This window comes from Lotus japonicus, chromosome 2 (assembly GCF_012489685.1).
Source record: "Lotus japonicus ecotype B-129 chromosome 2, LjGifu_v1.2".
Lineage (NCBI taxonomy): Eukaryota > Viridiplantae > Streptophyta > Magnoliopsida > Fabales > Fabaceae > Lotus > Lotus japonicus.
Genome location: NC_080042.1, coordinates 1,773,387 through 1,797,601, shown reverse-complemented (window position 1 = coordinate 1,797,601; position 24,215 = coordinate 1,773,387). Strand labels below are relative to the sequence as shown.

The 24,215-nt window shown below is 38.3% G+C and overlaps 2 protein-coding genes and 2 long non-coding RNA genes across 9 annotated transcripts; 3 read left to right on the top strand and 1 right to left on the bottom strand.

Annotated features, from left to right (window-relative positions):
* Window positions 1-917: 917 nt before the first annotated feature.
* On the top strand, window positions 918-2,287 carry LOC130735183 (uncharacterized). Its single transcript, XM_057587270.1, has 2 exons — window positions 918-1,210; window positions 1,468-2,287. Exons 1-2 carry the CDS (start codon window positions 918-920, stop codon window positions 2,285-2,287), a joined length of 1,113 nt encoding a protein of 370 aa, XP_057443253.1.
* Window positions 2,288-9,171: 6,884 nt separating this feature from the next.
* Window positions 9,172-9,548, bottom strand: LOC130735455 (uncharacterized). The gene is made up of 3 exons (XR_009018458.1): window positions 9,506-9,548; window positions 9,352-9,429; window positions 9,172-9,253 (listed from the first exon to the last, which is right to left on the bottom strand). It is a non-coding gene; the product is annotated as an uncharacterized LOC130735455 (long non-coding RNA).
* Window positions 9,549-11,378: 1,830 nt separating this feature from the next.
* Window positions 11,379-19,646, top strand: LOC130735172 (probable ascorbate-specific transmembrane electron transporter 1). The gene is made up of 4 exons (XM_057587265.1): window positions 11,379-11,668; window positions 11,774-11,822; window positions 16,317-16,516; window positions 19,321-19,646. Exons 1-4 carry the CDS (start codon window positions 11,519-11,521, stop codon window positions 19,582-19,584), a joined length of 663 nt encoding a protein of 220 aa, XP_057443248.1. The 5' UTR covers window positions 11,379-11,518; the 3' UTR covers window positions 19,585-19,646.
* A 689-nt stretch (window positions 19,647-20,335) lies between these two features.
* LOC130737382 (uncharacterized) lies at window positions 20,336-23,523 on the top strand. Of its 6 annotated transcripts, none has more exons than XR_009018663.1 (6): window positions 20,336-20,668; window positions 21,137-21,233; window positions 21,640-21,853; window positions 22,226-22,375; window positions 23,155-23,229; window positions 23,310-23,523. It is a non-coding gene; the product is annotated as an uncharacterized LOC130737382 (long non-coding RNA). The 6 variants fall into 6 exon arrangements; XR_009018660.1 differs by having other exon boundaries at window positions 21,429-21,853; XR_009018661.1 differs by having other exon boundaries at window positions 21,421-21,853.
* Window positions 23,524-24,215: the final 692 nt, after the last annotated feature.

Below are 24,215 nucleotides of genomic sequence, written 5' to 3'. Positions count from 1 at the left end.
TACCTCTCTAAAACCCTGGGCACCGGACGTTGTTCCCCTGTTTTGTACAACATGGCTACGGTGGAGAGGCCCAAGACAAATTAGTGGAGCGACTTGACATAGATGGATTGGGTTATGAGGAAAACTTGAGGGAAGACCTGGGTGGAATTAGAACCCGATTTGAACATAGTGCTTCTAATCTAACGAAAAATATTATGTCTCACCGAGAGAAGACAAAGGAATTAATTGCCTTCACTACTCGAATTGCAGAAGGAGAATCGTTGCGCCTTGACAATTGGAGCGAAGATGGGAAGGACCCCAGGAAACAAGCAGATTGCCTCTAAAGTAGTAATGAAATGTAATAAGGTGCACTCTCTGGTTTACTCTTTGACAAATTCCCTGTCTGATTCTGAAATGGATTATGCAATCACCGGTTTTAGGTCAAAAAAAATATAGGATGAGGCTCAGTCTCTGTGGGAATTGGGAAAGGAGATGGGGGTACAGATAGATGGGAAAGAAGAGGATGTCATCAAGCAGCTGATTCAGATGGAGCAGAGGGATCATGAATTGGGTAAATCTAACGTAATTCCTGGTGACAGTGGGAGTGTGTTGGGTTCTCAATGATAGTCCTAAGCTATAACATTCGAGGACTAAGGAGTAGGGTGAAGTGAAGAGTTGTTAGGGAGACTATTGTGAAGGAAAAGGTAGATATGTTGTCCGTTCAAGAGACACAGCTGAAGTTTGTTGATCTTAGACTGTGTAGTTCTTTACAGGGGGATTCCGAATGTGATTGGAAAATGAGTCCGGCAGCCGACAATAATGCTGGTGGACTTTTGTGCGTGTGTAATAAAGGAGCTTTTAACCTACATAATTGTTTCATTGACTGCCATTTTATAGTCTTGTGTGGTGTTTGGACGGAAAGAAATCATAGTTGCGTTATGGCGAATGAGAATGCCCCGTGTGACCTGGAGACTAAAAGAGAGGTTTGGAGGAAACTTTTGGTTTGGAAACAATTTCTTCCTGCAGCGTCCTGGTGTATAGGTGGGGATTTTAATGCGGTGTGGTCAAGTGCGGAAAGGAGAGGAGATTCGATTAGCCCAAGCTACGGAAGAAGGGAGATGGAGGACTATAATCAGTTTATCTTTCATATGGAGCTTGTGGACATTCCCATTATCGGGAAACGGTTCACGTGGTTCAGGCCAAATGGCAATTCAATGAGCCGGCTTGATAGGTATTTGTGCTCGCATCATTGGTTGGCTCGGTGGCCGGATGGATCTCAATATGTCTTGGAGAGGGAGCTCTCTGACCATTGTCCCTCTTGTTGAGGTGTTCAGTTCATGATTGGGCTCCAAAGCCATTTTGAACCCTTAATTGTTGGCTGTTAGATGCAAGGCTTAAGGGCTTTGTGGAGGAGGTGTGGGCGGAGACACAAGTACAAGGTTAGGGTGCATTCGTGTTCAAGGAGAAACTGAAAATTCTAAAGACAAGGTTGCAGGCTTGGAATAAAGAAGTGTTTGGTGACTTAAAGAAGCAAAAGAAGGTAATAACTGAGGAGATGGAAAACATAGATAAGAAGAATGAAGTTGTGGGACTATCAGAGGTGGAGTCCTTGAGGAGTAAGGAGCTTCTTGGTGACCTTTGCAAGGTATCTAAGTTGAATGAGTCAATCATGTGCCAGAAGGCTCGCTCTAGATGGTTGAAGGAGGGGGATAGAAACACGAAGTTCTTCCACTCTTGCGTGAATTGGCGAAGACGAACAAACAATCTGGTGGGCCTCTCAGTGAATGGTATATGGGAAGAGGAACCGGAAAACATAAGGAGGGAGGTGAAGATCTTCTTTGAGAGTCGTTTCAAAGAAGTAGAGTGCCCGAGTTTGAATCTTGATGGTGTCCCGTTTAGCAGCATATCTTGTGATGATAATGCCCTCTTGTGTGATGCTTTTGATCCTCGGGATATTAAGGCGGCAGTATGGGATTGTGAAGGAGACAAGAGTCTGGGCCCGGATGGATTTAACTTCAAATTCATCAAGGAATTATGGCACCTTATGCATGGAGATATTCAGAGGGTACTCAATGAATTTCATGCTAATAGTGCCTGGCTGCATGGGAGCAACTCGTCGTTTGCTTTGATCCCTAAATGTGATTCTCTGCAGGGCTTAAACGATTATAGGCTCATATCTCTAGTTGGTTGCATGTACAAAATAGTGGCAGAGATGCTTGCAAATAGGCTCAAGGAGGTGCTTCATAAGGTCATTGGGGCAGAATGTAAGGCCCTAAACTCATTTTGTACTATTCAAGTGAAAAATTGAATAAAAATGAAGGTTTTGACAAGGTTTGAGTTTTGACAGATTCTGGCTGTCACTTTGTGTGAATTTTTAAAGGGTCTTAACGACCTCATTTGGGAAAACTTCCTTCATGCGAATTGTATCCCTTTAAGTTAAGGAAATTCTCGAAGTGGAATCAGGTCATTCCGACCTCTGTAGCTCGAGATATTCACGTTATAGTGACCGTGGTTCTGGCTGTACACTGCCAGCGAATTAATTAAATTGTTTTTCTTTTAATTCCGAGTTTGCTTGTAAATTTACTAAAAGGGGTTTAGGTTTTAAGTGTGTTCAGACCTAATTAAGTGTGTGATTAGTGGGTCAAGGTAGATATGGTTTTGGGCTAAGTGAAAAGAAAGAAAGCAAAACCCTAGCCCATAGAGTGTGTGTCCGCGGGTTGCATGGGGATTAAGGGGGAAAACCCTTAGTTTTCCTCTCATTCAGAAACAGAGCAGCACCCACACCATATTCACGTGAGAACACAGAGGGGAAAGCAGAGAGAAGCCGAGAGAGAGAAGGAGGAGCCGTCGTCCCCTAAGCCACCACCGCCGGTCGAGTCGCGCGAGAGAGGGAGGTTGTTCGCGAGAGAGAAAGAGTGAGTTCGCGAGGGAGGAAGAAGAAGGAAGGAGACTTGGACAGCAAGGGACCAAGTTCTAACCTGCACTTTTCTCTATTTTCAGAACAAGGATTCAAGGTAAGGGCTGGTCTTAGGATTGGGTAGACTGTCTAGGAAATTTGCCATGTTTTGGTATGTGAAAGGTGATGAATTTGTTGGTTTTTGCATGAGCTTTGAGAATCATGATGCTTGCTGTTCTTTTGCCTTGAGATCTTGATGTTTTGCTTCTGATTTGAGATGAAATGTGATGCCATGATTCTCCTTTAATCATCACTACAACTATCGTTTCTTCTATGATTTTGCTTGATTAAAATGATTGAAGATTCATATGCCTAGATCTGCCTTTTGTGCTAGAATTGATGGTTATCTTGGTTCTGGAAATTTAAGCATGATATATGATACATGTTATGTGGTTCTTGCTGTTGGATTATGGCTTAAAACCCTGGGACTTGCATGGTAAAAAAATTAATTTGAAGGAAAAAGTATCTCTGCCAGTTTTCTGTACTGGACAGCGAGCTTCGGAGCCTAGTATCGCCTAATTACGGGTCTCAAATGAAAAAGGGATAAACTAGAAAGTTGTAGAATTTCGAGTTGGCTTTCCAGGCATATAAAGAACATAAATTTTGGGTTAGTAATGAGGTCTGGAGGTCGTTCTTAGTGACTGTTGCACCTGCTGTTTTTCCTGTACCGGACAGCAAACTTTAAGGCCTAATATCACCGAATTCTGGGTCTCAAATGGAAACGTGATAAACTAGAAAAATGTTGAGTTTCGAATTATCTTTCCAGTCATGTATCATGTGAAATTCGTGGCTAAGTATTACGGTATGGAGACCAGTTTTAGTACACGCTGCACCTGCTGTCCAGAAACACTAAATTTGTGAAATTGTTGGAAATGTTAGTAACATGTGACACTCGAGAAATCGGGGCGTTACACAGAACAATCCGCTTTCTTAGCAGGGAGGAGTATGATGGATTGCATTGTTGTGGCAAATGAGATGGTTCATGATACCAAGTGTCGAAAGAAGCCGTCATTGATTTTCAAGGTTGATTTTGAAAAAGTGTATGATTCCGTTAGATGGAGGTTTCTTCTTTATATGATGAGGCTCATGAAATTTTGCGAGAAATGGATTTTTTTGATTGATGGGTGCTTGAGGTTAGCTAGTGTGTCCGTTTTTGTCAATGGTAGCCCGGGGGAAGAGTTTAAATTGGAGAGAGGTTTGCGTCAAAGAGATCCTTTGGCTCCATTGTTATTTCTAATAGTAGTCGAGGGTCTTCATGGGATGTTCAAGCAAGCGGTGAGGTCCGGAAAGTTTGAAGGGTTTGGCTTTGGATCGGAAAATGAGGTAAGAGTATCCATGCGACAATTCGCGGATGATACGCTTTTTTTTGTAAGGGCGTCGATGCAAAACATCATAACCATAAAGGGTGCTTTTTCGGTGCTTTGAGATGGTGTCAGGGCTAAAAATAAATTTTCATAAAAGTAAGCTAGCGGGGATTGGGATTGGGATTGAGACGAGGGAATCGTGGTGCCTAGCAAGCCCCTTAATTGCAAAGTGATGAAAATACCATTCACTTATCTTGGGCTACCGGTAGGGGGAACCTGAGGAGGCTATCTTTTTGGAACCCTGTGGTAAACAAGCTCAAAGGAAGACTATCAAGGTGGAGGTAGAAGACTCTCTCTTTTGGGGGGCGTCTAACTTTGATCGCCGGTGTTATGCAATCACTACCTCTATTCTACCTCTCGTTCTTTAGGATGCTAAAAGAGTCTAAGAAGATCATGAGGACATTCTTGTGGGGAGGGACAGAAGGAGCGAATAAAATAGCTTGGGTCAAATGGGATACGGTATGCAAGCCTAAGGAGTTAGGAGGTTTGGGCCTTATGGATAGGGATGTCTTTAATAAGGCTCTTCTAGGAAAGTGGCGATGGAGACTCCTTGTTGATCATCAAAGTGTGTGGGGTCGTGTAGTGCGAGCAAAGTACAAAATACCAACCCAGTTTGATCAATTTTAGGCTGGAAATTGTTCAAGTTGGTGGAAGGATATCATCCGAACTTGCTTTCAAGGAGAAGGGGATTGTTGGTTTAACAATGGGTTGAGAAAGGAACTTGGAGATGGTCGCAAGACACTGTTTTGGCAAGATATATGGGTGGGACACCAAAGGCTTTGTGAACAGTTCAGGCACCTTTATATCCTATCTGTACAACGATCATCATGTATCTCTGAGATGGGGCACTGGGCACAAGGAGTGTGGAGCTGGAATCTACTATGGCGTAGGAACCTTTTGGCCCGTGAGGAAGAGAAAGTGGGGGATTTACTCACAGTTTTACAGCAGGAAAATTTAACGGAAGACAAGGGAGGCAAATGGACTTGGCTAGCAGATAGTTCATGAGCTTTTACTATAAAGTCAGCGTATGTTTTTATGCATGGATTTGAATTGGAGGAGCCAATCATGGCTTTCGAGCACTTATGGAAAGGTCTTGCCCCCTCAAACGTTTTAGTATGTGCCTGGAAGGTCTTGAGGGGGAGGGTACAGTCGAAGCATAACCTGAATTTGAGAGGAGCACTCTCACATGGAGATTCTGTGACATGTGTGCTTTGCGAGAATGCAGCTAAAACATGAGAGCATCTTTTTGTTGAGATTTGACTCATTATATTTTGGGCTAAAATCTTTAATTTATTAGGATTTGATTTAATGTGGATTGTAAAAGGTTTTAAAGAATATTGTTATAGGATTTATTAGGATTTTATTGTAAAATAGAGATCAATAGAATCCACTATAAATAGGATAACAATGTAAACCTAAAACTTGTACTTGGTACCACATGCTTCATGCCACAAGTAATAAAATGAGCTATAGCTACTCTATAGCCGCAGAGGGAGGCAATTTGGCCGAACTGCGTGACCAAAGATGTTGTGTTCTTTATCTGTGATTTCTCGCTTTACTACTCCGTACAATCGAGGTGCTTGAATCCCCTAGAAGTGGTATCAGAGCCAATGGTTCGTGGGACCATGGTAACGGCTGGACAACTTCCGCATAGGGGCTGATGGTTAGTAACCATGGTAACGGTCGGGTAACTTCTGTGGAGGGGCCGATGGTTAGTAACCATAGTGACGGCTGATATCTTCCGCTGCGAAGGGAGGTCAACAAGGATTGCAGAAGTCGTTGTGAGTGGAGAAACCGACAGATCTGAATGACACGGAACAAGGTGCAGATCTGTCTACTTTCAAAAGGCAATGGCCACGCCAGGGAAGGAGAAGTGGATGGATGTCAAGGTGGAGAAGTGAAGCAACTGGGTGTTGAGCAAGGTGGAGTTCAATCCTAGCTAGAAATCAGAATCAGGAAACTAAAGCAGCAGATCTTCATAGGGGAGTTCGGAATTCGCCAAGGTGGAGATTGTTAAGATTTGGCTCATTATATTTTGGGCTAAAATCTTTAGTTTATTAGGATTTGATTTAATGTGGATTGTAAAAGGTTTTAAGGGATATTGTTATAGGATTTATTAGGATTTTATTGTAAAATAGAGATCAATAGAATCCACTATAAATAGGATAACAATGTAACCCTAAAAGTTGTACTTGGTACCACATGCTTCATGCCACAAGTAATAAAAGGAGCTATAGCTACTCTATAGCCGCAGAGATAGGCAATTTGGCCGAACTGCGTGACCAAAGATACTGTGTGTTTTATCTATGATTTTTCACTCTACTACACCGTGCAATCGAGGTGCTTGAATCCCCTACACTTTTCTTCTCGTGCTCCTTCTCTTCCAAGGTGTGGAACTCTTACTATAGGTGGTTGAATGTAACTACTGTTCTACCCCAAGGATGTCAAGACCACTTCTTGCAACATGGTGGGGACTTGAGGACTGCAGAACAACGAAGGGGGGCGAAATCCGTTTGGCTAGCGGTGATATGGTCAATTTGGCTAAGCAAAAAAAGTGTCATTTTCAAGGATGGGGTGAAGGATGAAGCAAGAGTTTGGGAAATATCACAATTGAAAGCTTGGAATTGGTTGAAAGCTAGGGGCAAAAAGTTCCATGCCTCTATGTGTGATTGGATCTCCAATCCTAGAAGCTCTTTGGAGTATCTCTGAATTGGAATATTGTGATGGGTTCCTGCAATTTAATTTAGTGCTGGTGCTAATGATTTTACTGTCTGGTGGTCACAGAAAATGTGTGTTGCAGTCATCCAGAGTATTCCTAGGAGCAATCATGATTCTCTAAGTGGGCTTGTATTGATTTGTGCTTGTGAGGCCATGTGTATATCTGCCATGATGCTCTCGTATTACTTGCAGGGATATAAGGGTGATGTTAGTACTGGTTGTACTTTTAGTGAAGATTTTGGCTTTTTGGGACCCTGCTTGTATGCAGATGTTGAAAGTAGCTCTTATAGCTCTTTCTTTCTTTTGTTGTTCTCTCTTCCTATCTTTGCTATGTATCTATCTCTTATACATGGATTGAAATACTCTAGTATTTCTTCTAATTTAAATTTGGCTTACCAAAAAAAAAAAAAGCCAGATTAAAGTGTGATACCCAAAATGAGTTGGTTCGTTAATAAAAACTCATATACTGTTTAAAATTTTAATTTTATTCTATCATAGTAATGTATTGTTTCATTCTTAGGTACGTGAGATTTGCGAGTTGTGTTTTCTAAGCTTTGTTCATCCGTCAAGCATAGTCATTTTATGCGTATCTCCATCACAATCATTCGTTTTCACCACTCGTTCATTTTTCATTAAAAATGAATTTAATGAGATGGAGTTAATTGATAAGTAAAGTAAAATCTAAATATCTAATAGTTACCTTGAATAACATGATAATACTCTATTAAATTACTTAATATGAGTATCACACCCAAACAAAATTCTGGGTACTAAATAATTTACCCACTAATTAATTTAAAGCAAATAATTTAGCTTTTGCTTACTCTATGGTGGATTGGATACAAAACCCGTGGGAATGCATTTCACATATTTGAGGTGGGATCTCATTTGACTTCATTGGATACCGCAGAGTAAGGAGCAGGAGTTGGTTGCAGGTCACTTTGCCTTTGGTTATCTTAATTATAAGGCTATTTGTAGTAGGTCTCCTTTAAAGGGGTGAAGAGGTTTTAAAAAAGAGGTTGCGGAATTATGCTGGGGTACTAAAGCTTATTTTCTCATTTTGGCTTTGGTGATTACAAGGGAAGAAGGCTACCAGGATTATTATACATTTCTGCTGGAGTATTTTTTGAAGGGTACTTTGAGACTACACTACAAAAAAAACGTTATTTAGCAGGGGTTATTTTTGCATTTAGTGGGGGTTTTTAACCCCCGTGAGTTACTTAGCGGGGGTTTTGAAAAAGAGATTAATTTCTATGCACCGACGGTGTAAATAAGTTTTACACCATCATTCAATCACATCCCTCCATTTTGTTAGCTCACAATTAATTTTGAATTTAATAATATCTAAAATAGAAAAATGGAAGGTTGTGATTGAATGATGGTGCAAAACTTTTTACACCGTCGGTGCATAGAAATTAATCTCTTTGAAAAATCCCGAAGTTACACTCCCCGCAAATCATTAACGGCGTTTTTCAGCAAACCCTGGTACATGCATATACATTTAGCGGCGGTTTTTAGCGGGGGTTTTAAACCTCCCTTATCTGCAAGCTTTTTTTAACGGGAGTTTTCAACCTCCCTTAAATGCAAGAGATTATTTACAGACTTTACACCTCCCTTGGCTACCAGATTTTATTCTAGGGACATTTTTAAACTCATTCAAGCTTAGCTTTCATGTGGGAACTTCTCTATGGGAACTTCAGTACATGGATACAGTCTCTTGAAAATTGGAATAACAAACTAATAGAATGAGTACATAAAAAATTATGAACAACACAATGAATCTAAAATCATCGGAGACAAGCTAGTCTTAGATCCTAGAGCCTCATATAAAATTCTCACAATTAAAAATGCACAGCTCACACAAGAAGCCAATCGGTGCAAAAGGAAAGAAAACATACCAGAAGTATCATGTCATCAATCCCTTTAGTAGTCAAAACAACATCGGCTCCAGCTTTTAGTAGTTTTTCAATACGTTCCTTTATCGTATCAGCGTCTCTGCAATTGGAGGGAATATAATTTGCTAAGTTTTATTATAGATATTATTGTCATGCATCTTCTCAAGACAAAGTTCATTGTAACACCACATCTAAATCCCCATTGCTCGAGGACAAGCAAAAAACAATGTGATTAGAAACAATTTTACCTTACATGCAAAAAAATTGCAGTGTGAAAAGGAAAGATCTGCATCATTTGCATGGAAAGCAATCTCCTATGACACCTTATTAAGATCAATGCCCTGCAATCCATTGAACAAAACAAGAATGAAACATGTAATGTAATCATCATATATAAATCTACCAGATAACAAACAAAGTACTAAGTTGATTTTCTTACAGGTAAATCATTTCCAGAGTTGGCAATTACAAGATTTGAAGTGCTAACACCCATGAGACCTCCTTCTTCATCCTTTAACTGGTAACTAATATAACAGTGTTAGGAGAGAACTTGGTCACCATAGCAAAAATTTGCCAAACCTAACTCTCCTTACCGTTGATATGATTTCAAGTAGCTCAGGGTAAGTCACATTATTGATGGAGGGTAAGTCATTAGCAGCCAGTACAACCTACATTCATAAGAACAAGACATCCATAAGAAAAGCACATGAAAATAACCTTCAATTTCACAGAACTTTAAAATTGGCAAATACTATCACAACTAAAATAAGTAACAATTACTCTACTTTAAAGTACTTAAAATAGATTAACAAAACATGCAGTTCTTCTAAATTCCTTAAAATGCAAAATAAATTCTAAGTAATACAACACATTGGTCCATACCTGAACCACACAGCGAAGAAGCTCCCTTGCAAATGGCAAAATACCCAAAATGATATCGGCGCCTGAGTTATCAACAAATATGATAACATGTCATGATAAACAAATTAATCAGGACGATACTCCTGTACAAGATATGCCAGAAAACATCAAATGCATAATAATATTGTATGTTTCTATAGCAATGGAAACATCAAATGCATCATAATAAAACCAATGTCCTTAGCAGATCATAAACACAACACAGTACACAGTACACACACATAATTTCAACAGAGAGAGAATTGATTCGAACTGATTCAGATCTAATTATCCATTAAGCTATTCAAACCTAAACCGTTTTCAATCGATGATTATACCGGAGAGGAGAGAAATCTCCAAATCAACTAATGAAAACCTAATTTAGAAATCTGACCGGAGAATGCAGCATGCGACGGAGTAGAGGTTGTTGAGTCTCTGAGGGATGCATCCATGAGAAAATCGCAGAGAGAACTGCGAATGAAGAAGAAGCGGTTAGTCAGCTTTTGTTAAATAGCAAAGAAAAGCAAAGTAGGTCATACCGACGGCGGAGGAGGTTGTTGCTACGGCGGCTTGCGGTGGTTGTGGCCACAGAAATGAAAGCGAACGATGAAATCGGGGAAGGTTGAAATCGGTGGAAAACGAGATCAAATCGGTGGAAAGCGAGAAAAAATCGGTGGAAATCGCTTGCAATCGTGAGCTTCCATGGTTGAACGAGTTCTTGTGTGAGAGTGAGACTGAGAACGAGTTCTGTTCCGTGTGAGTGAGAGTGAAATCAGAGTTAATCAATGAAAATTTTGCGGGGGTTATTAAAACACCCCTTAACTAATAAAAACTTATGACATTTGCGGGGGTTATTGAAACCCCCGCTAAATAACCCCCACTAAATAACGTTTTTTTTTGTAGTGCTACAACATGAAAACCAAACGGTGAGCTAACGAATTGTGCCTTGGAGGTGGGAACTGAAATGGATGCAAGGCTTGGCAGCTGGGTTTGGGGTGGGCCATTAGATTTCTTTGTAAGCATCCTTGAAGATATTCTCTTGGCTTTTCAAAATTAGTGCTATTTTTCCTTACTAGGTTTTCCCAAAGGGGTTTTATCCTAGCAAGGTTTTAATGAGGCTTGTTTTGTTAAGTCTATTTTCTTGGAAGTATTAGGTGGGATAGTTTCGTCACTTTAGGATCTTTGTTTTGTACTTGTTAGTTCTTAGCCTGTATCTTTTCTCTTCTGTATTGGGTTGAAGTAACCCTTATACTTCTATTAAATATATTTCTTATTGCCTATAAAAGAAAAAATTAATTTCAGTTTTTTATTTCTCACAATAAGCAAGAATTCTCACTTGATCTTCTTATGAATATGCAGCTCAAATAAAGCATTTGGTCAATATTATATAAATTCCCATCTTGAAACATTCAATCATCGAAATTATTAGAAACAGAAACCAAAAATGAGGAGTAAGTCCTCTTTGTCATTGGACTTGTCGCAGCTTAGCTTTATCAGCCGGCTAGACGGTTTTCCTGATTCGATCTTGTTAGCAAATTTCCACAATTATGCACACGGGCTCTGATTCTTTCACAGCAGTTATAGCCTTATATTATAAAGCACCATTGCACATAACAATTTCCATTAGCTCTTAAACAATTGTAGAGGTCACTAGTTGCTGACAATTAATTAGTAGAGGTGGTAACAATTTGAGTTGATCAGCAAAAATGTCTCGTGGCTTCCAAATTAGGGCGACTCCAGTTACCATACTTGGCCATTTGTTGTTCATAGCAATAGCAACCCTTGTGTTAGTATGGTTACTGCGCTTCCGTGAAGGTGTTGCTTTCAATTCTTCAGAAAAAGCCAAGATATTAAATGTGAGTTGTTCATGGCATGTAAATTGATTATATGGGGTGAAATGAAACGCATTTGTTTAGCATGTTACCTACTTAATTATATGTTGTTTTGTGTTATATCTGCAGCTGCATCCACTTCTAATGGTAATTGGGTTTATTTTAGTTGGTGGAGAAGGTAAGCACAGCTCTAATTATGCCAACTTTTTTATACTTCAAAATATCTTTCATTTAAACAAAGGTTTTCTCTATCAGTGAACTTAGAAAAATCTAGTTTACAACTTAAAAGGATTTATCTGCAAATTATTTATATAGCACATAAAAAACATAATATAAACAATAACATATTTTAGAAGTTAGTTATAATGATGAAATATGAAATATAAGTCACACCTGGGAAGATAGAGAGCAACACAATGGTTTATAAGTGTGGATCTCTGAACTCCAATTGCTTTAATGTATTGTATGTGACCAGACCACGTACGTAAGTCTTATCCAAGTTCACTCTCCTGGAGCAGACCCATAGTTTTGGGCCCTGCCCACACTAAATCCAACACATAACAACATAGTTCATTGGTGAATCAACTTTTAACATTGCATTTCCACTATAGAGTGTGTTTGGAAATTTGGTAGTTAGGTTTTCACTTCAGAGAAGAAGTTATTATGAGAGAAGCTTCTAGAACTAGATTTAATTATGAAGGAGAAATGATTTTGTTAGGTTTAACTGTGAATCAATACATATACACTAATACATATTAGTAATTAATGGATCCCTAGCTAACAGAATTCTATTGGTTTCAATTTTTAATAGATTTATTATTGTAAAATTCACTTACAATAATTGTTCATTAATTGGCTTCACTATAACCGTTTTTGCTTTTTCAACTGTTTAAAAGTGTAGTCATAAAGTGAACATTATTTCCTTGTCACTGCCGTTCATTTTATGACTACACCTGAAGTCTTGATCTGCAGCAGGGCTGGAACTGTTCTTAGTAGATTGGTTCGTTACTTTATCTGGTTGGGAGCTGTCAATTTTTTGTAATGTTGGGATCTACGATATGTTTACAGTTGCTTTTCTTCCATGGTGGTGTTGTTTTGTCTTTATATTCTTTGTACTATTTTCCCTCTCTAGGTTTTTTTAAGGGGGTTTTCCTAGAGTGGTTTTAATGAGGCATTGGGTATAAAGCTTTGCCTCCATGGACTTCCCTCTTTTGAACTATTTTTCTTCATTCTTTCTCTCTTTGTATTGGGTTGAAGTACCCCTTGTACTTCTTTTCAATATAAGTTTGGCTTATCTAAAAAAAAACCTGAAGTTGCGGCAGTCGCATCCACCATTCATCTTCTTGTCAACGTTATTGAGCTGTTGTGGTCATAATCTGGTGTGCCATTTTCTTTAGCTTCTTTGTCTCGTTACTGCTGTGTTCTGCATCTTCTTCATCTAGCCGCTGATGCGTTTTTCATCTTCTCCATCTCCTCGCTGCTATGACTTCAGCTTCTATGCAGCGTTCTTCATCTTCGACGAGGTGATGGATTTTTCCTGCAATGGTCGCTGGCGCGGTGGCTAGGGTGCGGTGCTCGCGGTGGATGCGAATGCCGCAACTTCAGGTTTGGGACGGTGTTTGCGGGTGGAGAGAAGGGTTGCGCGCGGTGGCATAAATACCCAATCTGCGGTGGTGGCGTTGCAGCGGAGAGGAGACCACAACGGGTAAGGTTCTCGATGCGAGTTAGAGAGAGGAAGGAGGAAGAAGAGAAAGGGAAGCCTGACAAAGGTGGTGCGGCGCGACGGCGTTCTTCAACATTCCAGATCTAGGAACCACCACTGACCAAAATCGAACAAAAAACTCCCAGAACAATTGAATAACACTTAAATCAGAACAAGAACATGAGAGAGACGAGACAAAGGTGTTGGAGCGCGAGGCACAGAGTGGTGGTTGGCCGGAGATGGTCGCGCCACGGTGGTGACGGCCACAATGTCGAGAAGCAGCAACACATGAGAAGCAGCAAAGATGGGAAAATAAAATGGGTCTGTTTCTGTAATGTTTTTTTTTTCTAATTTAAAACATAATAAAAAATGTAAATAGTTGGAGGATAAAATGAAAAACTTAAATAGTTTAAGGACCTAAATTTAAAAAATAAAATTTATTAGTCAAATAGATGACATGACAACTAGAGTACACTAGACATCTTTCTATGGGACACTAATTGGGGAGCATGACTGCTGTTTAAAACACAACCAACATTTTTAAGTTTGTCTATTTCCTAACAATAGTTTATAGGCTAAGACTATTTGTACCATCCCCTTTACTATCCACACCATCCCCTTTTGAGCAAAAATACAATTATACCCCAAATTTAACAAAAAACTGATTAAATTCATGAAGAAAAAAAAACTACTCTGCCCCCCACCATCTCCTTCTCTCATGCACATTCTCAGGAAAAAGAACCTACAGCCGTTCTCCCTCTCTCTCCAAACAGCCCTATTTCCCCCACCATCTCCCTCTCTCAGTAACGTTCTCAGGCAAAGAAAGGGAAGAACGAAGGAGGAAGAAGAACAAGTAAAGGAAGAAGAACGAAGAGGGAAGAGGAACCTGCAACACAATCCGTAATTTAAATTACGATAACCTCCGCTACTAAGATAGCGGACGCTACCGCTACTAAGATAGCGGTACCTCCGCTACTAAGATAGCAGAAGTTACCGCTATTAAGATAGCGGAAGTTACCGCTACTAAGATAGCAGAAGTTACCGCTACTAACATAGAGGTAGCAATAAAACGTCCACAGTTTAAATGGCGGAACGAACCAGAACCCGTATATATACCCCGATTTACGTGACAAAACAGTAAAAATCTCAATATCACACCTATTTTGAGCTTCTATTCTTCTCTTGATCTCATCCATTTATCATCTACTTTGTATGTTTTCTATGTTGGGGGTATTTTTTGGATTAAAAAATAAAGAGGATTGTGTGGATAATATAGGGGATGATGCAAATAGTCTTGGCCTAGTTTATATATGACAATCTCATCTTCTTCTGTTTTCTATTTCTTTTAATAACAGTTTCTTGTACTTTATGGTAAATTGGTAATATTGTGAAAAAATGTATCATATTGCGTGGAATGTAAAATAAATAATAATTATCACATAATAACTTATCTCTATTGTTTTCTTTAGTAAACAAAATTGAATTAATGGAAGTACTAGATGTACTTCGAAACAAAAAAAAAAAACAGAAAACAGACAGAACAAAAAACGGGGGACGGAAAACAGAATACAAAGCCTAGACCAATTAAACTCAAAACAGCCACCACAAGGAAAACTGAAACGTCTCCAAACCCGTTAGTACAAGCCTGCATTTACAGAGACTAAATCAGCCTAATTTGCCTCCAATTTTCCTTGGAAAAGAACATCCTTTGCAGCATACTAGAGCACACAGCACTGTTCACAGAATACTGTAAGCTTCGAAATTTATAATTCCTCTGGTCAGCAAAAATACACAACCAGCACCAGCAATAAGAGAGGCATAGCTAACAAAAGAAAGAGAGGGGGGGTGGGGGGGTGGGGATCAGAGGTATTTCTAAGCAGCCATATTGACCACAAAATTGATAGCCATACTGTTTGAGCCCCCCTTGGCTGATTCCAGGTCCTCAATTCTCCCCATGTTGAAGAAAATGGTCTCGGCATCCATGTGGAAAGGGGCAGTATAAATGTTAAGCTATTTGTAATACAAATTCCATATTGTGTGGAATGTGTAATAATTATCACATAATAACTTATCTCTATTGTTAAATACGAAAACTTATTCAGTGTTGTTGAAAATTTTGTTGCCTAAAACTAACAATAATTTAGAAGCAAAAATAAGGAACCGAACCAGCCCAAACCGAAGATTTTTTACTAGTTTGGATATTTAAACACCCTAAATCCAAACTAAGGATGACAATTTCCACCTGAATATGGGGATCCCCGCGGGGACTTTCTCGTTAGGAGCCCCGATCTTCGAGAATTTATCCCTGTGGGAATGGGGATGGGGACAAAAATTCTCCCAAGATAAATTTGGGGATGGGGGTGGGGATCACCCTCCCCGCCCCACGCAATCCCAGCCTTATATGCATAGGTAAAAAATCAATAATACGTTTAATAGTAAATTGAATGTTATTTGAACTTTATTATATATTTTCATAGAACTTGACATATTTCATTCTCATTTATGATTTCTATATTTAACTATTTGTAGTCCACGTAGAAATTTAAGAATTTTTTATATTTAATTTAGTTTTATTTTATTTTTAATTATATGTTAATGGTTTCCATAGGAATCTGCGGGGACCCGTGGTGAGGTGGGGATTGGGGATGGGGAGAAAATTCACCCCGCCACGGGAATGGGGAGTGGGGATGGGGACATGAAAGAGATGCGGGAACGGGGACGGGGGAGGCACTCCCCGCCCCCGCCCGCGCGGGTGCCATCCCTAATCCAAACCAATCTGGTCTGATTACCCCTACCTTTCAATATCAAGCTAATTTTTTTATTTAATTTCTTTTTGCATTTCTTCATCGATATGATTATTCATGACAAAATCTTCAAGAGATTTCATCTTCTAATTCTTAGAATTGTTCTAGCTAGTGCCACCATTTGAATTCAGTTATGTATTGTTATAATTGGTATTACTTGCAACAGCAATCATGGCATACAAGTCCATCCCTGGAACACGAAGAACAGCAAAGGTGGTTCACCTTCTACTACATGTGATAGCTCTAGCATCTGGTGTTTTAGGAATTATTACAGTTTTCAAATTTAAGAAAGAAACAGGTCTTCCTAATATGTATACATTGCACTCTTGGCTTGGCATGTCAGCAATATGCTCATTTGGCCTACAGGTAATTCCATTTCTTCCTGAACTCCCTAAATTGTGTGATGCAATTAAGCTCCATGCAACAACAGTAATGTTATCACAGTTTATTGTGTTTGTAGTCCACCACATACCATAGGTTAAAAAGAGCTAAATAAATTTGAAGCCCTTCTAGAGATAAAACAAACAGGAAGTTTGTGGAGATGCCAAAGAATGCACTCACCAAGTTATTCAATGTCAATTTGTAGCTGATTTTAGTTAAAGTACATTTTTCTTTCCGCGTAATTAAGACTTAGATATATTTTCAGTCTATACATTAGTCGAATTTTTCGATTTTAGGCTTCGATTAGATTGATGGAGGGGGAGGGAATGGAGTGGAAGAGAGGGGATGGAGGAAGAGGTCCACTGTTTGGATTAATTAAACATCAATGAAAAGGAATGGGACCAAGTGGAATGTGCTCCATCATGTTCCATTATTTTCCCCCATTCTTATTCCCCCTCAATTTGGGAGGAATGGGATGGAGCAAAATTATTGACATCTAACAAAATTATAAAATTACAAATATGTCCCTTAACCACCCCCTTATTACTACCCAGTTTCTTTCACGCTCATTTAGAACATGTTACCTTCTTTCGTTGTTGTTTTCACTTTGCTGCATTTCTACATCACTACATGGGTCTTGGTCTTTTACAATGAACCTTTCTCTATCTACTGCATTGCGGACTTGTTTGTTCATAATAATTGTTTTTAACTTTGTGTCATTGTTGAATTCCTTACTACGTTCAATTCCTTGCTGCATTATTCAATGTGTTTTGTTAAATATTATTTTAAACACAGGCTTTTGTAGGTATATGCAATCAATTTGTAATTTTTATTGGAAGCCGAAGCATCTCGTAAAAAAATTACTCCCTCCGTTCCAAAACTATTGTAGTTTTAACTTTTTTATTTTGTTCCAAAATCATTGTTGTTTTACATATCCAAAGCACTTTATCTCATTCTCTTCCATTCATGCCCTCATTTAATATTACATCACCCAAGTATCACCTCTTAAATCCATCAATCACAATTCTCACCAATTAGTTGACCAATGATTTTCATTCTCTCTCTTTCATATAACTCATATTAAATAAGGGTGTTTCAGTCAAATTATAACATCAATTAATGAATTCTTAATCTTTGTGCATAACCCTTAAACTACAATAGTTTTGGAACGGAGGGAGTAGCGTTTTGTGTTAGATTTGGGTTTCTGGTATTTTTTATTAGAGTTTTCTGTGTTCATGATATCCTGTTACATTTTTTAAACATGTTAGAATTTGAAAACAAGACTAGCTAATGCTCCAAGAAAGAAAGTAAGGGTAATATGGTACTAAAAAATTTATAACTTATTCCGCTCCGTTCATTATCCAAACAATGAAGTAGTAACTTTGCTCTGTTCCATACTAAAATACCCAAACAATGGAAGGAGACTTTTATTTCATTCCGTTCCGCTCCATTCCACTCCATTATATTTCATTCCGCTCCGTTCCGTTATGTTCCATCAATCCAAACATAGCCTATGTAATTCTTCGATTTTTGTTTAATTTCACTCTGTATTTTTTAAACAGTCATGTTTTATCCCTCAAAAGAACAATACCAAAAGCAAATTTTATGCAATTTCGAGGAATATTTTTAGGCAAACTTAAAAATGATGTTTGTGTTTTAAACAGCAGTCATGCCCCAATATAATGACCAATAGTAAGATGATATGATGCCATGTCATCTCTTTGACCAGTAAATTTTATATTCTAATTTTTAGTCCTTAAACTTTTTAAATTTTGCATTTTAGCCTCAAGTTTTTATAATTTTTAGTTATTTTTGTAATAAAAAAAAACAAATTGAACCTAAAATAAGATTCTATTTTCCTCTGTAACAAAAAAAACTTAAAAAATAAGATTTTAGAAGAATTCATGAACCCTAATTCATCCTCTGGTGAACTATCGGAAAAAATTCATCCTCTTGCTCTGTTTGGCGGCAGCCTCGCCGGTGGTGGCTCAACCGCCGCGATTCCTTCCATTGCACCATCGTGCTCCAGCTTCATTTTGAGCACGTGCCTCCTCCCTCGTTCCAGATTCCTTCCTCTGAATCGCAAGTCCACCTCTGTCCCAAACACATCATCCGCTGCAAGCCCCCCCTTGCTCATCGCTGCAAATCTCGTTTAATGCCCCTTCACGGTTGAACAGACAAAGGTCAAGGGTTTTTAGATTTTACCCCAAATTAGATTTTATCCAAAACAAGATTAAAATTAAAAACATAAAACATTTTATGATAATTTCATTAATACAAATAGCTGACTAGCTGAGGGACCAAAATTTGAATTTCAGAAGTTTAATTGACATGGCACCCACAAGACACTCCTTTACCACATGGCATTTGTTGATTGGGTAATATAGAAACAACATTGTAACCCCCCTCAACAACCATCATGTAAAAGTTTGCCATATTTTTAAGGAAATTCCAATCAACAAATTTTTGTAGTTGATATTGTCCATGTTTCAGGTCTGAAACATAACCATTTAAAAAACAACTTTAAATAAGCGCAAAAATTTAATTGTGATTTAATGTCAGTTTTACACCGACAACCAATCATATTATGTAATATGGGATACAAAAGCAGTTTACATTTAATTTTAATTTTAATTAAAATATAAATTTTTCGATGTGGCCGAAATGAACTGAATATGTGTGTAAACAAAATTTACTCTGGTAGTACATTTAATTACTCTATGTAATCTACAATAAATATGTTTCTGAATTATTTAAAGTAAATTTTTTCTTTTCTTTTTTTTTTTCAGTATATCTTTTCCTTCTTCGCCTATTTCTTCCCAGGAGCAGAAGTATCTACTAGAGCCACGCTTTTACCATGGCACAGGTTCATAGGAATTGCCATCTTTCTTCTTGCAGTTGGCACAGCTGAGACGGGTTTGCTCGAATATTTTCAGTTTCTAGGCCTTTTCCGCAGCCAAGAGGCTCTAATAGTGAACTTCACTGGCCTCTTACTCTTTCTGTTTGCTGCCTCTGTTAGCCTCTCAGTAATTCTCCCAAGAAAATACTACTAGTAAATAATGTATTTGAGTTCACTATAATTTGAACAAATATTGTCTGCAATTGACACAATTTATCGCCCTATAATGCAATTCCATAAATTAAATTTGTTTGATTCTGTTCCACAAAAAACTTGAACTAATCAATCATGATTGAAAATGTAGTTCTTTGAAAATAAAAGGAAATTGTAAAGAGTTAATTACATTTCACTAGCTTCAACTTTACTCATATGACACTCATATATTTCATTCTTCTTCAAAATCTACACTTGAATTCATATCTTTCAACTATTGGGATGGAATATCGGAATTGTAAGAGCCGTATACCATGAGTATTATTCTTAATTAATTTCCGATTTATACCTAGGGTTTTGTACCGGCGTAAGAATGTTGTAAGAAGTGTATGTTAAATTCTTAATCGAACAAGAGGTATTTTGAGACTCTATAGGTATGAGACTATACAGTTGACGAGGGCATAAAATATTTGATTGATACTACCACTACAAGGAAAATAGCATTTAGGGGCGGACATTCTGCGGCGGTTCCAGGAAAACCGCCGCAAAGTGTAATATTGCGGCAGTTCTAGAGGCGGTTAAGCCAAGCGCCGCAGCTTGAGTACAATTAGCGGCGGCCTTACTCAACTTGTGGCGGTTTTTAAGACATTTGCGGCGGTTAAAACCAGAGGCGGTTATACCAGCCGCCGCAGAATGGGTAAAATTAAAAAATAAAATAAAAAGATCACGCGAACCCTAACTCATTTACGGGTTTCACGATTCAGTGATTCACGTTCAACACTCTCGGAACCAAAGAACGAAACCTCCTCTCCTCTTCGTGTTCCTCTCAATCGAAGAACGAAGGTTTCGTAGTGTGCAGTCATGGGTTGAAGCCTCCTCTCCTCTTCGTGTTCCTCTCAATCGAATCGAAGGTTTCAGAAGCAAAGCTCAGCCATGGATTGAATTGTGATTTGCCTTTCTTCTCCACCAGATTTGGATCGAAGAACTCCATTTTCTCTGTCTTTCCGTGTTCGCCTCGCCCTTCTTCTTCTACGATTCGCGATTCCTGCACATTGGTGCAAATCTTCTAGTGACAATCGAATCAGGTAAGAGATTTAGGGTTCTGCATCTCTTCTTTTTGTTTAGTCATTGCAATTTTTGGACACTCTTTCTTCGTTATGCTCAACACTGATCTTTCTAGCTAGGGTTTAACCTTTTCTGCTTCATTTCCCTTTTATGTGTTACATGCTTGATTTGGCCATTTTGCTTTTCATATAGCATCTGCAGTGAAATCTTGGTTAAATCTCTGTTTCGATGTGTGAAAGTTTGATTAGATTAGAAATAGGAACTAATTGTTAATATAATACTTCAAGCAGTGAATGATAGCACTAGATGACAAGGTGGAATCGATAGAATTCAGGAAGCATTATTTTGTAATCAAATATGCATTTGGTGAAAGTTAGGAAAGTATGATCGAATAGAACAAATCTAGGAATGCATTCGGTGAAAGTTAGCATTATTTTTTATTTGCTGTATTCTCTCTTATTTCTCCTTTTGTCAATCGTTAATTGCAGCTGCTGATGTGTTCTTGTGGATGAATGAGAAGATATCTATCGTGGCTATGCTTGCAGTTTTGTGGTTGTGATCCACTACTCAAGCTTTTATTTACAAGTAAGACTGAATTCAGTTTGCATTGGGATTTTAGTTATGGTTTCAAATCTGCTAGATTTGAGGGCATTGGACTGTTGCACTATAATTATTGAATGAATGGCTTAAAATTAACAAGTTCAAATGATAAGGAATGGAGGGATAATCAGGTCTCTGAGACTTTAGGAATGTTTTAAAGTCAAAGTTTTAGTTGTACAGGAAATGAGTGAAGGGCAGAATGACTGTTTGATTACATTGTGCGTATGCATGTCCCGTGGCCCTGCTCCCACTACTCAAAATGTCTTGATCTTCCACTGTATTGAGAGGAGTGAATTGTATATGGGCTGCACTAATGCATCTCTGCAATAATATAAATGTAACCTTGATCTCAAGCATGAGATGCATATATCTCTGAATGCATCTTTTCCAGAGGAAAGCCCAAAGACAAGGGACCTGTGAGTTTGCAGGAACTGCCACTGCTATTACATCTGACCCTAGTAAATTTTCAATCTCCCTTTTCCTTTTTGTTTTTACATGTTTCTTGAACAATAATAGTAGCTAATTAACCCCCTTTTTTGTTTCTCTGTTTTTCTTGTTTTTGATGAGCAAGCATTGGTGGTTTTGTCTACCCTTTCAAGCGCCAGGTATGCCATTTTTCCCCTTAGTTATCCATCTTCAATTCTTTTCAGATTTCCTTAGTTTAGTGTTTCTTAATTTCTTTATCACTTTAAATTTTTAGAATTGGAAATCCTTATATTTATGACTCCGATTGTGGACATTATTCTTTATTGTATGATTGAGACACATGGGATTCACACTTATATGCTCTTTCGTTTTCTTCCTTCTCAACAACAAAAACAACTATAAATTTCATCGTATGCTAGTGCTTGTCAGATTTTGTTTCTTTATCTTAACGATTTTTTCGTAATAATTATTATGAACTTGGATTGAACTTCTTAATACAAGTCGAATTTGTTCACGAATTGAATCAAAATACAACCATTGTTCAATTGCAGGTGAACATGGAGTATGGTCTTGATCCAACCATTGCGAAAACGGTTATGCAAGCAGCTCAAGTAGTTGCAGAGGGAAAGCCCAATGATCATTTTCCACTTGTTGTATGGCAAACTGGCAGTGGCACGCAGAGTAACATGAATGCTATTGAGGTTGGTTACTTTTTATTGCTGTTAAGGGATATCGTTGTTTTATGCTAAAAGATTTGATAGAAAAGCTGACTAGGGTTTCACCGGGAGAATTCTTTCTTAAGGAAAGAATATGTTATGTTATTTCTTTTTCCATAAGCTTGGGTGAGGTGTCAGATAGAATCCCTGATGAGCTTGGCTTGAATCTTGGAAAAATGGATCTTGATTTTCTTGGCACAATGATATCCACTGTAGGATTCTCAGTAAAAATTTAGCTTAATTTGTAAAGCATTTGAATCCACTGTAGGATTTTAGTATAGGTTATATTGGGTGAGAGTATATTCACTTTGTGAGAGTATATTCACTTTGCAGTAATGCTCTTTAGATAATGGAGATGAGGTCTGCACATGCTTTAGAGTTTAGATTGAGCTAACTAGCTTCACTTTAGAGTTTAGATTGAGCTAACTAGCTTCACTTTAGAGCTTTGCTTAGCTCTTATACAAGCTCTACAATTCAGTAGGTTGGTTGGTGCTCAATAGAATTGGAGTAATAGAATTGGAGCTGGTCATGTTGTGATTCAACACAAGTTTAATTATGTATATTTGGAAAGGAAATAGAAAATCCCTTTTTAATATTTTTCATCTCCAAGCTATGTTTTTGCTCTTTTGGTACTAGATAAGCATTACAGGTTTTGTATAAAATTTCCAATGCCAATGGGACTCATTAGTGGGTTTTGTGTTTTGTCTATTGTGATTGCATATTTTATGACTCACTCAAAGTGGATGAAACTTTCCAATTTGCAGATCTGATCTAAACCTTTCCTGAGGTTCCAAGGATATTAGTTTCACTCACCGTAGCAATCCCTTGGGTAAGAAAATGTAAGTGGTGTTGTTGTTTCATTCTTAGATGTTTTTGTTTTGTGTGCCTAATGTCCTGATATTTTGATACCAATTTTCAGGAATAAGAGAGGGAAGCCAATAATTATTGACCCAAGCCATTAAGAAATGCAATTGAGAGTCTAGAGCTAAGTGAATATATATTTGTCCTCTGTGTCTTGTTATGGTATTTCTATTTTATAAATCACACAAATGTGTGGAGCTTCTGGCTAGCTTATATTTTGTTCTAAGATACTAGATATGCTCTTGGGAAAATATTATATATAGGTAGCTGAATCTTTTTTTTTTTGTTAACTATTTTTCGCTTTTGGCACGCTGATTGTTGATGAAAGGGGCAAAAATTCATTTTAGAACTTTGCGGCGGTTAACCGCCGCAAAGTAGAGGCCGAATGAATTACAGATCCTGCGGCGCTTTTAACCGCCGCTATATTCTGCGGCGGTTATTCCAACGCTTGGATATAAGCGCCGCAGAACGGCCCCCGACGCTCGTAACTGCGGCGCTCAAGGAAACGCCTCATTATACATTTTGCGGCGGTTTGAACCGCCGCAAAATGCTTCCAGAAGCGCCGCAAAATGCATTTTTTTTTGTAGTGTACTCATGACAATAATATGCATCTTCTTTTCGTGAGCTCAACTCATAAAAACTCCAAGGTTAAGTGTGCTTGCCTTGGAGCAATATTGGGATTGGTGACCTCCTGGGAAGTTTTTCCAAGAAGTGCGTGAGTGAGGACAAAGCGCACTGAAACGACTCGTGTTGTTACTGTGAGGTCAGTCATCAGATTGGGATGTTACACGATCACTCGTCGTAAAAATACTAAATAAGCCTCAATTCTTCATAAGAGTAGGAATAGGACCTTGTGATGTTTTGTTGAGAATGTGTGTTTGATTTCAAAACCGTTGACTGCAATATTAATGGGCTTTAGCTTCGGAACCCGATGAAGTTTTTTCTCGTCGACTAAAAATATTCA

What these genes read in the sequence shown, in the direction of transcription:
- LOC130735183 (XM_057587270.1), top strand. Translation starts at nt 918, where the DNA reads ATGGCGAATGAGAATGCCCCGTGTGACCTGGAGACTAAAAGAGAGGTT. An exon ending in TCAATGAGCCGGCTTGATAG is followed by an intron (nt 1,211 to 1,467) that starts GTATTTGTGCTC and finishes TCTAAAGACAAG; the next exon opens with GTTGCAGGCTTGGAATAAAG.
- LOC130735172 (XM_057587265.1), top strand. Translation starts at nt 11,519, where the DNA reads ATGTCTCGTGGCTTCCAAATTAGGGCGACTCCAGTTACCATACTTGGC. An exon ending in TATTTTAGTTGGTGGAGAAG is followed by an intron (nt 11,823 to 16,316) that starts GTAAGCACAGCT and finishes TACTTGCAACAG; the next exon opens with CAATCATGGCATACAAGTCC. An exon ending in TATGCTCATTTGGCCTACAG is followed by an intron (nt 16,517 to 19,320) that starts GTAATTCCATTT and finishes TTTTTTTTTCAG; the next exon opens with TATATCTTTTCCTTCTTCGC.